We start from the raw sequence: 12,973 nt of genomic DNA on the forward strand, positions 1-12,973 counted from the left end.
CTCAAGTGGAACTAGTGGTGTCTCGGCCCATTGGGTAAGTCAGGAATAAGAGTCTCTTACCTTTGATGAAAAGACGGTGAACCCTGATAGATACTCTCTGATCAAGTCTCTGTTTGTATATTTAGTACTGGTGAGATAATGCTTAGGTTAGTCCATCTCCAATTTAGTTCCCCCCCTTGCTTTCCAAGTTGTACGTTCATACACTTCCCCTCATGGATTTACAAGGAATGTACTGGTGTAAGAATTAGGGTGGAAACTCGCTTCAAACAATTCAAAACATCAATCCGATGTTTGACATTTTTTTAATGTCGAGTGAACGAGTGCACTTTGAGGAGAAGGGGATGAAACAGAATTGGTCTCATTTGAATTGAGTTTCATTGTTCACACACTCCATCCACATACAGTACCAGTCAAAAGTTTTGACACACCTACTTATTCAAGGGTTTTTCTAAATTTTTTATATTTTCTATATTGTAGAATAATTGCGAAGACATCAAAACTATGAATTTACACATATGGAATCATGTTGTAAATAAAAAAGTGTTTAACAAACTAAAATGTCTTTTAAAGTAGCCACCCTTTGCCTTGATGACAGCTTTGCACTCTCTTGACATTCTCTCTTGAGTAGGTGTCCAAACATTTGTCCGGTACTGTACATACATTTGGTTTTTATTTTGAACAGTTGTCTCTTTCTGACTTGTTTTGCTCCTTCCTAAAAAAAATATTTATTTCCAAACATTTGCGAAGGGTGAATAAAGTCTATCAGTAAGTAAAGCTACAGTATTAGTGTCTCCTTCCAACCCAAATTACCCAAGCCCCCCACCCCACACCACCCACCCCCACACCATGTGACCATAGAGCTGAAGAATGGCCAAATGAGTAGCCGCAATAAGGGATTGTAAAAGTGTATACTGGGTTGTAACATTTGTGTTTATTTCTCCTAGTCCTTTTACATTGACCCTACTCTTCCCTTCTGTTTTTACCTACCAATATGTTGCAGTCAAGGCAACGCTTAACAACGGTGTCTGTGGACTTGTGTTATACTGTCCTGTCAGATTGTAGTGTGACTTTGACTGATATGTCTCTTTGGCTGATTACAGTGATATCCCAAGAATCCCAGACACGTCCCACCCTCCATTAGAATCTAGTAGGTATCTCCTCTGGTCTCTCTCTCTCTCTCTCTCTCTCTCTCTCTCTCTCTCTCTCTCTCTCTCTCTCTCTCTCTCTCTCTCCTCTCTCTCTCTCTCTCTCTCTCTCTCTCTCTCTCTCTCTCTCTCTCTCTCTCTCTCTCTCTCTCTCTCTCTCTCTCTCTCTCTCCCTCTCCCTCTCTCTCTCTGCTACACTGTATCTCTCTTTCTTTTCAAACCTAGTTGTTAGGGGTTTAACTGGGCGAGATGCATCTTGTCTTATTTCTGCCCTCACAGCAGGTTCCAGTTCATTTGAGTCCCAGAAGATGGAGCGGCCATCTATATCGGTCATGTCCCCCACCAGCCCCAGTACACTTAGAGACCACCCACAGCTAATGCCTGGACAGCTTGCAGTAAGTATACACCAACAGCTGTGTGTGTGTGTGTGTGTGTGTGTGTGTGTGTGTGTGTGTGTGTGTGTGTGTGTGTGTGTGTGTGTGTGTGTGTGTGTGTGTGTGTGTGTGCGTGTGCGTGTGTGTGTGTGCACTCAAAAATGTGGGATTATTATGTATTTGTATGTGATAGTAATCTGGTTTATGGTGATCATTTCCATTGTGTGTGTGTGTGTGTGTGTGTGTGTGTGTGTGTGTGTGTGTGTGTGTGTGTGTGTGTGTGTGTGTGTGTGTGTGTGTGTGTGTGTGTGTGTGTGTGTGTGTGTGTTTCTGTATGTGTTTGTGTGTGTGTTTTCAGGTACTGCCCGGACAACTTTTAGTGAGTCCATACCAAAGGATTGTCATGTATTATGTCATGTATCATCAGTGCAGATATTTGGGGTTTTGTTATATTTAAGCAATAAGGCCCGATGGGGTGTGGTATACGGCCAATATACCACCGCTAAGGGCTGTATCCGGGCACTCCGCATTGCATTGTGTCTAAGAACAGCCCTTAGCCGTGGTATATTGGCCATATACCACAAACTCCCGAGGTAACTTATTGCTATTATAAACTGGTTACCAACGTAATTAGAGCAGTAAAAATGTATGTTTTGTCATATTCATGGTATACGGTCTGATACCATGGCTGTCAGCCAATAATCATTCAGGACTCGAACCACCCAGTTTATAATTGTATATAGTCTGTAGCCAACATCATGCCGTTTAAGATGGGACTTTAAGATTGTCTCCTACTGATCATGTATGTGTGTGTATCCATGTGTGTGTTCAGGTCAAGCTGTGGTATGATAAGGTGGGACACCAGCTGATTGTGAACGTGGTACAGGCTACAGAGCTGCCTCCCCGCCCGGACGGGCGACCCAGAAACCCCTACGTCAAAATGTACTTCCTGCCAGACCGAAGGTACGTTAACAAGGTCTATCACTGACAGACTTTCACATAAAATAGTCTGTAGACAGGAAGAAACCAACAACAAATGTTAACTCCTCTGTGTGTGCGTGTGTGCGTGTGTGCGTGTGTGCGTGTGTGCGCGTGTGTGTGTGTGTGTGTGTATTTAAGGGAGCTTGCAAGTAAGCATTTCGCTGCGCCGTTTATTCCTGCTGTAAACTGTGTACGTGACAAATAAATGCTCATTTGATTTGATTTGGTGTGTGTGTGCGCACAGCGATAAGAGCAAGCGGAGGACTAAGACAGTGAAGAAGAGTGGAGAGCCAAAGTGGAACCAGACGTTTGTGTACTCCCACATCCACCGCAGAGACTTTCGCCAACACATGCTAGAGCTGACCGTGTGGGACCAGCCTCGCTTACCTGACGAGAATAGCATGTTCATGGGAGAGGTACACACACACACACACACACACACACACACACACACACACACACACACACACACACACACACACACACACACACACACACACACACACACACACACACACACACACACACACACACACACACACAGAAAGAAACACAGACACACACAGGAATCAAATTGAATATTATTGGTTACATAGACATATTTTGCAGATGTAGCGAAATGCTTGTGTTCCTAGTGTAACAGTATAACTTTACGGCGTCCCCTCGCCCCGACACGGGCGCGAACCAGGGACCCTCTGCACACATCAACAACGGTCGCCCACGAAGCACGGTCGTTACCCATCACTCCACAAAGGCCGCGGCTCTTGCAGAGCAAGGGGCAACCCTACTTAATGTCTCAGAGCAAGTGACGTAACTGATTGAAATGCTACTAGCGCGTACCCGCTAACTAGCTAGCCATTTCACATCTGTTACACTAGCTCCAACAGTGCAGTAGTATCTAACAATTCACAACGATACACACACATCTAAAAGTAAAGTAAAGGAATTAAGAAATATATAAATATTAGGATGAGCAATGCCGAAATGGTATTGACTAAAATACAGTAGAATACAGTTACAGTGCATTCAGAAAGTATTCAGACCCCTTGACTTTTTCAACATTTTGTTACGTTACAACCTTATTCTGATGAAATAGTTTTTCCCCCTCATGAATCTACACACAATACCCCACAATGACAAAGCAAAAACAGGTTTTTAGAGATTTTTGCAAACGTATTAACAATAAAAAACTTGAATATTACATTTACATAAGTATTCAGACCCTTTACTCAGTACTTTGTTGAAGCACCTTTGGCAGCGATTACAGCCTCGAGTCTTCTTGGGTAAGACGCTACAAGCTTGGCACACCTGTATTTGGGGAGCTTCTCCCATTATTTTCTGCAGATCCTTTCATGCTCTGTCACGTTGGATGGGGAGCGTCGCTGAACAGCTATTTTCAGGTCTCATGGTCTGAGAGTCTTTAGGTGCCTATTGGCAAACTCCAAGCGGGCTGTCATGTGCCTTTTACTGAAAGGCACATTTTACTGGCTTCCTTCTGGCCACTCTATTATGAAGACCTGATTGGTGGAGTGCTGCAGAGATGGTTGTCCTTCCAGAAAGTTCTCCCATCTCCACAGATAAACTATGGAGCTCTGTCAGAGTGATCATCGGGTTCTTGGTCACCTCCCTGACAAAGCTCTTCTCCCCTGATTGCTCAGTTTGGCCAGGCAGCCAGCTCTATGAAGAGTCTTGGTGGTTCTAAACTTCTTCCATTTAAAAATGATGTAACGCAACACAATGTGGAAAAAATCAAGGGGTCTGAATACTTTCTGAATGCATTGTGCATATGAAACGTGTAAAGCATTATGTAAACATTATTATAGTGTCTAGTGTTCCATTATTAAAGTGACCAGTGATTATATGTCTATGTACATAGGGCAGGGGCCTATCAGGTGCAGGGTTGACTAACCAAGTGGTAACCGGCTAGTGATGGCTAATTAACGGTCTGATGGCCTTGAGATAGAAGCTGTTTTTCAGTCTCTCGGTCCCCGCTTTGATGGACCTGTACTGACCTCGCCTTCTGGATGATAGCGGGGTGAACAGGCAGTGGCTCGGGTGGTTGATGTCCTTGATGGTCTTTCTGGCTTTCCTGTGACATCGGGTGCTGTAGGTGTCCTGGAGGGCAGGCAGTGTGTCCCCGGTGATGTTTAGGGCAGACCGCACCACCCTCTGGAGAGCCCTGCGGTTGCGTGTGGTGCAGTTGCCGAACCAGGCGGTGATACAGCCCGACAGGATGCTTTCAATTGTGCATCTAGGAGTGCATGAATTGCTGTCATTGGCCTTGTGTGTAACTGATTGATCTTGTTTATATTGGTTACATATGTCTAGATCCTAATAGAGCTGGAGACAGCCCCGTTGGATGACAAGCCTCACTGGTACAAGCTGCAGACCCATGACGTGTCATCTATCCCCCTGCCCTGGCCATCCCCTTACATGCCCCGCAGAAACACAGACACACCCAGCAAGAAGCTGCAGCGTAAGTCACAGACGTGTGCATGTGCGATGTGTGTTCACAATATATCTGTTTGTAATCTATGTGGTCTACTTACCCTATTGTGTGTTAGTTGTATGTATGAGTAATGTGTGTGTGTGTGTGTGTGTGTGTGTGTGTGTGTGTGTGTGTGTGTGTGTGTGTGTGTGTGTGTGTGTGTGTGTGTGTGTGTGTGTGTGTGTGTGTGTGTGTGTGTGTGTGTGCGTGTGCGTGTTTGAGATATTACTGTATGTATGTATATAAATGTGGTTTGTGTGTGTGTGCCACAGGAGGTTGGCGGCACATTAATTGAGGAGGATGGGCTCGTGGTAATGGCTGGAGTGGAATAAGTGGAATGGTATCAAATATGCCATTTAATTTGCTCTGTTCCGCCCATTATTATGAGCCGTTTTCCCCTCAGCAGCCTTCTGTGGTGTGTGTGTGTGTGTGTTTGTGTCGGCATGCATGTCTATATCAATGTGGTCTGCTTACCCCATTCCTTCTGTCTGTGCCTGTGTTTTCCATATGTGCCAACCATTGTGCAGGTTCTCAGCGTGTTAAAGAGCCTGAGTACGATGACACTGGACCTATGCCTAAAGGTGGGTGGGGCCATGGGCATGCTGTCTTCTTACTGAGAGACACATTCCATCAACATTCTACAACCTAATATTTGGTTCTGTTGTCGTCAGAACACTGGGCCTCAGAAAACGACCCTGCTGTATTTGTGTGTGTGTGTGTGTGTGTGTGTGTGTGTGTGTGTGTGTGTGTGTGTGTGTGTGTGTGTGTGTGTGCTCATGTTAAAGCATGGACAGTGGGTAACTTTGAATTCAACTGGCATGAGTAGTTTGTTTTAGTATTGTCAAAGATCTGAGTGCTGCAATTGGCAGGTTTGCATTTATTGTCACAATTCTTGCCCTGGAGGCAGTTTTGCAGAGTGGTCACTAGCTGGCAAAGCCACAAAGTCATAAAATCTAATTTTAAACTTAACCGTAACCTTAATCACACTGCTAACCCTAACATTAAATTAAGACAAAAACAAAAAAATATATAATGAAGTTTTACGATATAGACAATTTCGGAAAATCTCTCAGTTCTGCCTCCAGGGCAAGATTCATGACAATAAATGTCAACTTGCCTGCAATTGTGCCAGTTTGGAACAATATATCGTATGTATGTTTGCTTTTTTGAACACAGCTTCTCTCCCCCTGTGGGTGTGTGTGTAGCTGCCGAGAGGGGTTCGCGGGAGAGGGGGAGGCAGCAGAAGGATCCCCATGCCACCACTCTGGAGGTGCCGGAGCAGAAGAGGACACCCCAGCATCGCTCTCGATCTGTCTCTCCTCACAGAGAGGAACAGGGCAGGGGGCGATCACGACCCGCCAATGTCCCCACCCAGAGGTGAGAGGAGAGGAGAGGGGGGAGAAGGGGTGTTGATGAAGAAAATGGGGAGGAGAGGAGAGGGAGGAGAAAACTTGAACGACCACTTTTTGTTTTGCCGTTTTCGTGACCCAGAACAAGTTGCGCTGAGAATATTGCTTTTACTATTATCCCTGCCAACACAGCCAACTTGCACAGTGTTACCACAGCTAAAAGCCTTGTTCTCCCCCCTTATCTCTTTCCAACTCTCTCCCTGTCCCATATCTCCATATCTCGCCCCTCTGTATCAGGAGTTTGGATGATGAGATCCACCATAGTAGGAGGTCTCGTTCTCCCACCCGCTACTACGACTCTACCAGAGGACACTACCAGGAGCAGGACTATGTAGATGACAGGTGTGTGTGTGTGTGCGTGTGTGTGTGTGTGTGTGTGTGTATGTGTGTGTGTGTGTGTGTGTGTGTGTGTGTGTGTGTGTGTGTGTGTGTGTGTGTGTGTGTGTGTGTGTGTACAATCAGGTGGCCATGGATTCCCTCTCCCTGCCATCTCTTTTAGTTCAGACAGTACCTTCGGTTTAATTTCTTCCTTTGTGTTCTTCTCTCTGTCTTTCTGTGATTCAGCACAATGAATTGTGGGGACTATGTTTGGATATGGCTGGCCACTTGTTTGTTTGGTCTCTGTTGTTTGTTCATTCAGACTCGATTAAGTTATTGCCATGAGACAAGAGTTGCTGTCATCGGAGTAGGTAGAAGTTTCCCCTAACCACTGATACAGGTTCAGATTTGTTCATCCCTTGTAATGGTTAGGGTTGGGAAATTGGTTAGTCATCTGATCCTAGATCTATGGTTAGGGGTAACTTCTACCTGTCCCATTGTTCTCCGCTGGCTCAGCTTTGTATCTCTTTTCTTTCTCTGTCCTCTGGTTTGGCTTTGTTGTTTACTTCCTCATGTGTCATCCATCCCCATGGTAACTACAGTGAGGTCATCCTGATCCACCAGTCAATGCGGGGCAAAAGTGCAGAATGCCTACACACTGAAAGGTAAACAGGTGTCATCACATGTTTTATTTGATATTGTAATATTATTAGTAGTAGTGGTAGTATTAGATATGATCATCATCCTCATTCGCACTATCCTTATCAGCCTTTAGCCTAAGCCTTTTTATACAGGAATATTGGAGCTGCATAAAGATGGATGTATATTTCTTGATGACTTCACTCAATCTCCTAAATGCGTCTTATTCTGTCATAATGTGTGTGAGAGAGTGATGGACATTTCAGTGTGTCCATCCTGTCCCGTGTGACAGTGACGCAACACACACCCACCCAGACATCAACACTGGGACTGTCCACTACTGACCGCACATAGCCTCTTTTGACCCTGGCCAATGCCTGAGGGGCTGCTAGTTATTCAGAGTTAGCGTCATGTAGCTATTCTCGTCCATTCATGGCCGAAATAATGTTACTCCAACATTAGAGGCCACTTTAGTTCAGTGCGTTACTGGACGGCAGGTAGCCTAGCGGTTAAGAGCTTTGGGCCTGTAACCCAAAGGTTGCTGGTTTGGAACCGACTAGGTGAAACATTTGTCGATGTGCCCTTGAGCAAGGCACTTAACCCTAATCGCTGCTGTTAGTCGCTCTGGATAAGACTGTCTGTAAAATTGTAAAAGATCCAGTATATTGGACAACGGTGCAATACTGTCCCAGTGAGCCCACCCACATAGGTAAGTGGTAAAGTATGGCTGGTAGAGGCTGGAAAAGCCTGACATACATGCACTCAGCTGGCATGCTGCTCTCCTGTCTTTCTTTAGTAGTATTTTAGGAACCATGTTTACATTCTGTTAATCCATCTTCCTCCTTCCCCGTTTTCTATCTACGTCTCCTGCATGCACACATACGTCACACGACTCACCCCAGGGGCTCTTCTAGACACAGTACCACACTACCCCCTAAGATGCCTCTCTTAGTCAATGGCATCCACAAGGACATTTACAGGTACGTGGAAGAAGAAGAGAGAGAGGTTGTGTTAGAAAATGGCTCCCCTCCCAACTTTGTACCGCCGTCAGTGTTGATACTTCTGTAGTTTTATGTTCAGGAGGTAATATCCCTTGAGTTGACCTCGTATAACTACATCATATGCACCCGACTGTATCCTGGTCTTACTGATGTTTATCTTCCGGATTATTTTGGGATGAATTCCATCAATTGACTTGGAGCAAGTATTGAAAGTAGTCCAGTTTGTGCTCCAAAAACAGTTATCTTGCCCATGTGAGTATTGTCCATAGTTGTAGGCTACCACATCCTTTCCCACTCTTGGCCTCTGTTTGTTTGACGTTAAGTTGTTTTTTGTCGTCTGTTTATTGCATGCTTTTTTATATGTGACTCTTTTCGTTGTCTTGAGTAAAGTTCCACACTGCCTGCATGTCTAAAGACTAGCTCAATGGTGCGTTCCAGCGTTGTCACGGCAATACGCAGCTCTTTCACACAACGTGTTCTCAGGTTTACAGACGAGATCACCATTAGGTAAGACACACACACCTTCAACCCTCAATGACCTCCTCCTACCATGTTCACGAAATCTTCTGACAACCGGAGAACAAGTCTCCATGACAACCTGGCTATCTCACTACCTGACAATGTCTTCAGTGTTGGGGAAGCTACTCTGAATATATATTTGACCAAGCTACCAGTTACTTTTCACTTTAAAAGTTAAGCTACAGTAAAGCTACCCTTTTGAAAAATATTGTTTACTTAACTTAAGTTACTATGAAAAAGTAGTTAACTACGAAAAAGTATCATATTTAAATCTGAAATGTCATGGACTAAAAACTATGTTTCAAGTGAGAATTTGGCAGGTGTGATGCTAACAAAAAAAAGGAAATTCTTGTCTACCACCCATATTTTATTTTTGCAAAAAAAGTAGTGTGTACTTCCAGTAGTTAGCTACACCACTACATGGTAATAAAGTATTTAACTACTGAAAACACTACCAAGATTGGAATTGAGTTCAAATACAACTGTCAATGCAGTTAAATGACTAATTGAAATACATATGGTTCACTACTCCCCAACACTGAATGACTTGTGTTGACTCCAATCAATCATCTAACCACTTAAAACAACGTTCAGACTGGCATGTCCTTTATGGTTTAGGTAAATAACATCTATTTCTTTTCCATTTTCCTCTTCTTTGTTCTGTGTCCGCTCCTCTCCACTACTGCATTGGATGGCATGTTATTGAGCTAGTGATCTACATACCTCTCTGGACAGGGTTAAGACTAGGAGTGCTAGCACCAACTGTCTGAACCCAGAAAGGAACCATAGTGTTCCTTCACCAGATCCCCAAAGGTACCAGCCCACTGACCTGTACACTGCCTGCATCCAGCCTCAGACAATCTACCACCTGTGTGTGTGTGTGTGTGAGAGAGTGGGAGTTTGTTGAGGACGGTGTGGTGGATGTAGTTTTAAGTACACTCTTAAGGTTTGTGTAAAAGGATTGGTATAGTACTAGTGCAAAGTAGTGCAGTATCTGTAGGAATCCATTCTCTTTGTAGAGTCTGCTGGAGTGACTGTTTGTACATAGCTACTTTATGAGATGCCTTAAAGGGAGGGTCCTTTTTTTGTGGGAGTAGTCTGAAATAATCTGTGCATTTTTGTGGTAACAGCCTTAAACTGAGACTCAGAAATATGATAGACCCATGAACTCGATACAGCCCCTATGAGAGTGCAGGTGATCGATGATGCATGTGTTTCTCTGTGTGTCCACCGGGGGTGCTGCTGGGTCTCAGCTGCTCCCAGTCTCTGCCCCGCAGACGCCCCGCCAGCCCCAGGATTCTAATCCAACACGCCTCCCCAGAAGACGACAGGTACCCCTTCCCCACCGCTCCCACCCCAACCCCCCATCCCCCCTGTTAGCAGTTGACCCCAACACTGACCCCCACACCTGTACTAACCTCAAATGCAAACAATGATAATTAGCTATCTTCTAACCCTAAACGTATCGCAATCGATCATTTTTCTCTATGGGACTATGTACAGGGTCTTTTGGCATAGTATGGACTAGTGTCTTGTGTTTGTTCTTTACAATCCCTGTGGTTTGTAGTTTTTATTCTAGAATCTAACGGTCTGTAGGTTGTGTTCCACAATCCAGATTGTATTCCAGCATTCTAGAAGCCTCTATCTTCTCCTTTAGAATCGCTGAGCTATCATGCTTTTTTAGTCTAGGAATTGATAAGGATTTCAGAAGTTTTTATCTGTCTACTGCATTGCCAACTGAGCTTTTATCATTATCGCTAATGTGTGTCTTTCATATTCATAACAAATTCAAAATAATTCAGGATTAAAGTTGAGTTTATATCTATGTGTGTGTGTGTGTGTGTGTGTGTGTGTGTGTGTGTGTGTGTGTGTGTGTGTGTGTGTGTGTGTGTGTGTGTGTGTGTGTGTGTGTGTGTGTGTTTCTCATCATGTCATCTCATCACCTTCGTGTTTGTGGTGTGTATGAAGCAAATGGATGATGGAACCTCTAGTACCTAGACAGGAGACAGTTAACCACCTCAGTGCCATGAAGAGGTACACACACACAGACACACACACACACACACACACACACACACACACACACACACACACACACACACACACACACACACACACACACACACACACACACACACACACACACACACACACACACACACACACACACACACACACACACACACACACACACACATTACTTGTTCAATGAATACATGTGTGATGCTTCTTCATGATCAGTGTTCCATACTCCATATTCCATTGATGTGTATTGACAACTTAATCAAATCAATCGCCTAACTGGCTTGTCTTCTGTAGAGCATAAGGCTAGACGTTTCATTACGAATAGAAAATCAGACTTCTCTCACTTACCCCAGCTGTTTACCCCTGTGCCATACTCTCTCCGTTTATTTATTCATCCCTCCATCCGTTTCTTTCTGTTTTCCACTCATCTCCCATCTCCCAGGCAAACTCGGAGCCTGGACTCATCCACCTGTCACACTCTGGGCAAGAAGCTCCCTGACAACGACAGGTAAGGGGGCCAACCATAACATATACCCTGTTTATCAACATCATCACTTCCGGCCCAATCCTCAAACTTTCATAAAATCTCCCATTCACATCAGTACGGAATTGAAATTAAAGTTTGAGTCGAGCATGTGAATCTCATTGCGAGATTCATCCTGCCATCATAGTCTGTCCCCTCCCACAAATTCCCAGTCTAGGATGAAGTTCACTTTAGACACTGATCTAACATCAGTTTCCCCCCACAATAATTGAGGTTAGGATTTGTTTGGGGTAAACTGATCCTAAATCTGTACCAAATGGTGACTTTTACCTCTAGTGGGGATTCCCCTCGTTTCTGTCCACCAGTTCATCCACATTACCACAATTTTAAACGCTGATTTTGGAATAATCTATCAGATTAAGTCACATACACATGTACTGTACTGGGCTGTAGTGCAGTACGGCCATTAGCATGGTGATGCTAACATAAGCATAGCGTGGGTCAGGATTCGCTGAGATGGAGGCAAGATGAGCTTGCGTTTGTAATTGGCTGTTCAGTATCAAGGTGGGGTCTTTCCTAATATGGAATCAGGTAGTTTGACCTGCACCTTTAACAATGTTTTCTTCTGAGATGTCTCTCACACTGTGTATGCTGATTTCAATATGTTTGACAAAGCTTCTTTTCTTTTCACCATTTTTCCTTTTTTTCCTCTTTTCCTTTTTGCCTCTATTCTGTTATTTTCTTTCATTTTTGCATGCTGCGACTTTGTGCACACGGTGTGTATGGTGTGTGTGTTGGGGCCCCCAGAATAAAGCCCACCTCCATCCTGAGGGGGTCCCGAGGACGGCCCCCTCCCCTGCGGCCTCTCGGTAAGGGGACCCTCCGAGAGTTGGCCCCGCGTTCACCCCAACCATACAGGTGCTGACCTCTGACCCCTCACCTCAGTCCCCTTGGGGGAGCGGCCTGAGAGAGAAAGAGCTGTTGCCTTCCTCCTCCATGATTCCACTGCCTATAATGCACTATTTATTTGATATTGTACCCCAGCCATGGGCCAGTGTGTGGTGGGTTGTGTGTGTGTGTGTGCGTGTCCATGTGCGTGTTTGTGTGTAAGTGTACACTGAGTGTACAAAACCTTAAGAACATAACATGACATAGACCAGGTGATTGTGCGTAGTACACTTCCCCTCACTTTCCTACCAAGTTTGACTCTGTCTAGTGCTCTTCTTAGATCCTATGTGTCAAAACTCTGTGTCTAACAGTGAAACTAGTAGTGGGTGCATTCTCTCATCCTCTCTCTCTCGTTCCATCTCGCTCTCTATCTCTCTCTCTCAGGGGCCACCTCCAAGGTGGTGCATCTCTGTCCACCTCAGTGATGTCCTCGTCAGCAGCTCGCAGGGTCAGACAACTCCCACAGGTCCCAGACAAGAGCAGCAGCCCCGTAGAGCAAGGTGTGTGTGGCTTCCTTGACTTGATTTTGTCTGTAAACCTGAGTGAGTGAGTGAGTGAGTGAGTGAGTGAGTGGTGATCAAATGTGGGTGTGTGGTGATTAAATGTGGGTGTGCATATTTCTGCTGATTTCTCCCTGTATGT

At 44.8% G+C, this 12,973-nt stretch overlaps 1 protein-coding gene across 1 annotated transcript in view; it reads left to right on the top strand.

Annotated features, from left to right (window-relative positions):
* LOC129835904 (regulating synaptic membrane exocytosis protein 1-like) overlaps nucleotides 1–12,973 on the top strand; it is an 84,889-nt gene that overhangs the window by 53,761 nt on the left and 18,155 nt on the right. Inside the window, exons 8-24 of the mRNA XM_055901610.1 lie at nucleotides 7–34; nucleotides 1,101–1,147; nucleotides 1,425–1,540; nucleotides 1,878–1,898; nucleotides 2,352–2,482; nucleotides 2,745–2,916; nucleotides 4,829–4,976; nucleotides 5,516–5,569; nucleotides 6,194–6,365; nucleotides 6,635–6,739; nucleotides 7,318–7,380; nucleotides 9,586–9,687; nucleotides 10,128–10,205; nucleotides 10,843–10,908; nucleotides 11,342–11,407; nucleotides 12,191–12,301; nucleotides 12,716–12,831. Of these exons, the coding sequence (XP_055757585.1) occupies nucleotides 7–34; nucleotides 1,101–1,147; nucleotides 1,425–1,540; nucleotides 1,878–1,898; nucleotides 2,352–2,482; nucleotides 2,745–2,916; nucleotides 4,829–4,976; nucleotides 5,516–5,569; nucleotides 6,194–6,365; nucleotides 6,635–6,739; nucleotides 7,318–7,380; nucleotides 9,586–9,687; nucleotides 10,128–10,205; nucleotides 10,843–10,908; nucleotides 11,342–11,407; nucleotides 12,191–12,301; nucleotides 12,716–12,831 (1,596 nt within the window). The remainder of the gene's footprint in view (nucleotides 1–6; nucleotides 35–1,100; nucleotides 1,148–1,424; nucleotides 1,541–1,877; nucleotides 1,899–2,351; nucleotides 2,483–2,744; nucleotides 2,917–4,828; nucleotides 4,977–5,515; nucleotides 5,570–6,193; nucleotides 6,366–6,634; nucleotides 6,740–7,317; nucleotides 7,381–9,585; nucleotides 9,688–10,127; nucleotides 10,206–10,842; nucleotides 10,909–11,341; nucleotides 11,408–12,190; nucleotides 12,302–12,715; nucleotides 12,832–12,973) is intronic.

This window comes from Salvelinus fontinalis, chromosome 37 (assembly GCF_029448725.1).
Source record: "Salvelinus fontinalis isolate EN_2023a chromosome 37, ASM2944872v1, whole genome shotgun sequence".
Classification (NCBI taxonomy): domain Eukaryota; kingdom Metazoa; phylum Chordata; class Actinopteri; order Salmoniformes; family Salmonidae; genus Salvelinus; species Salvelinus fontinalis.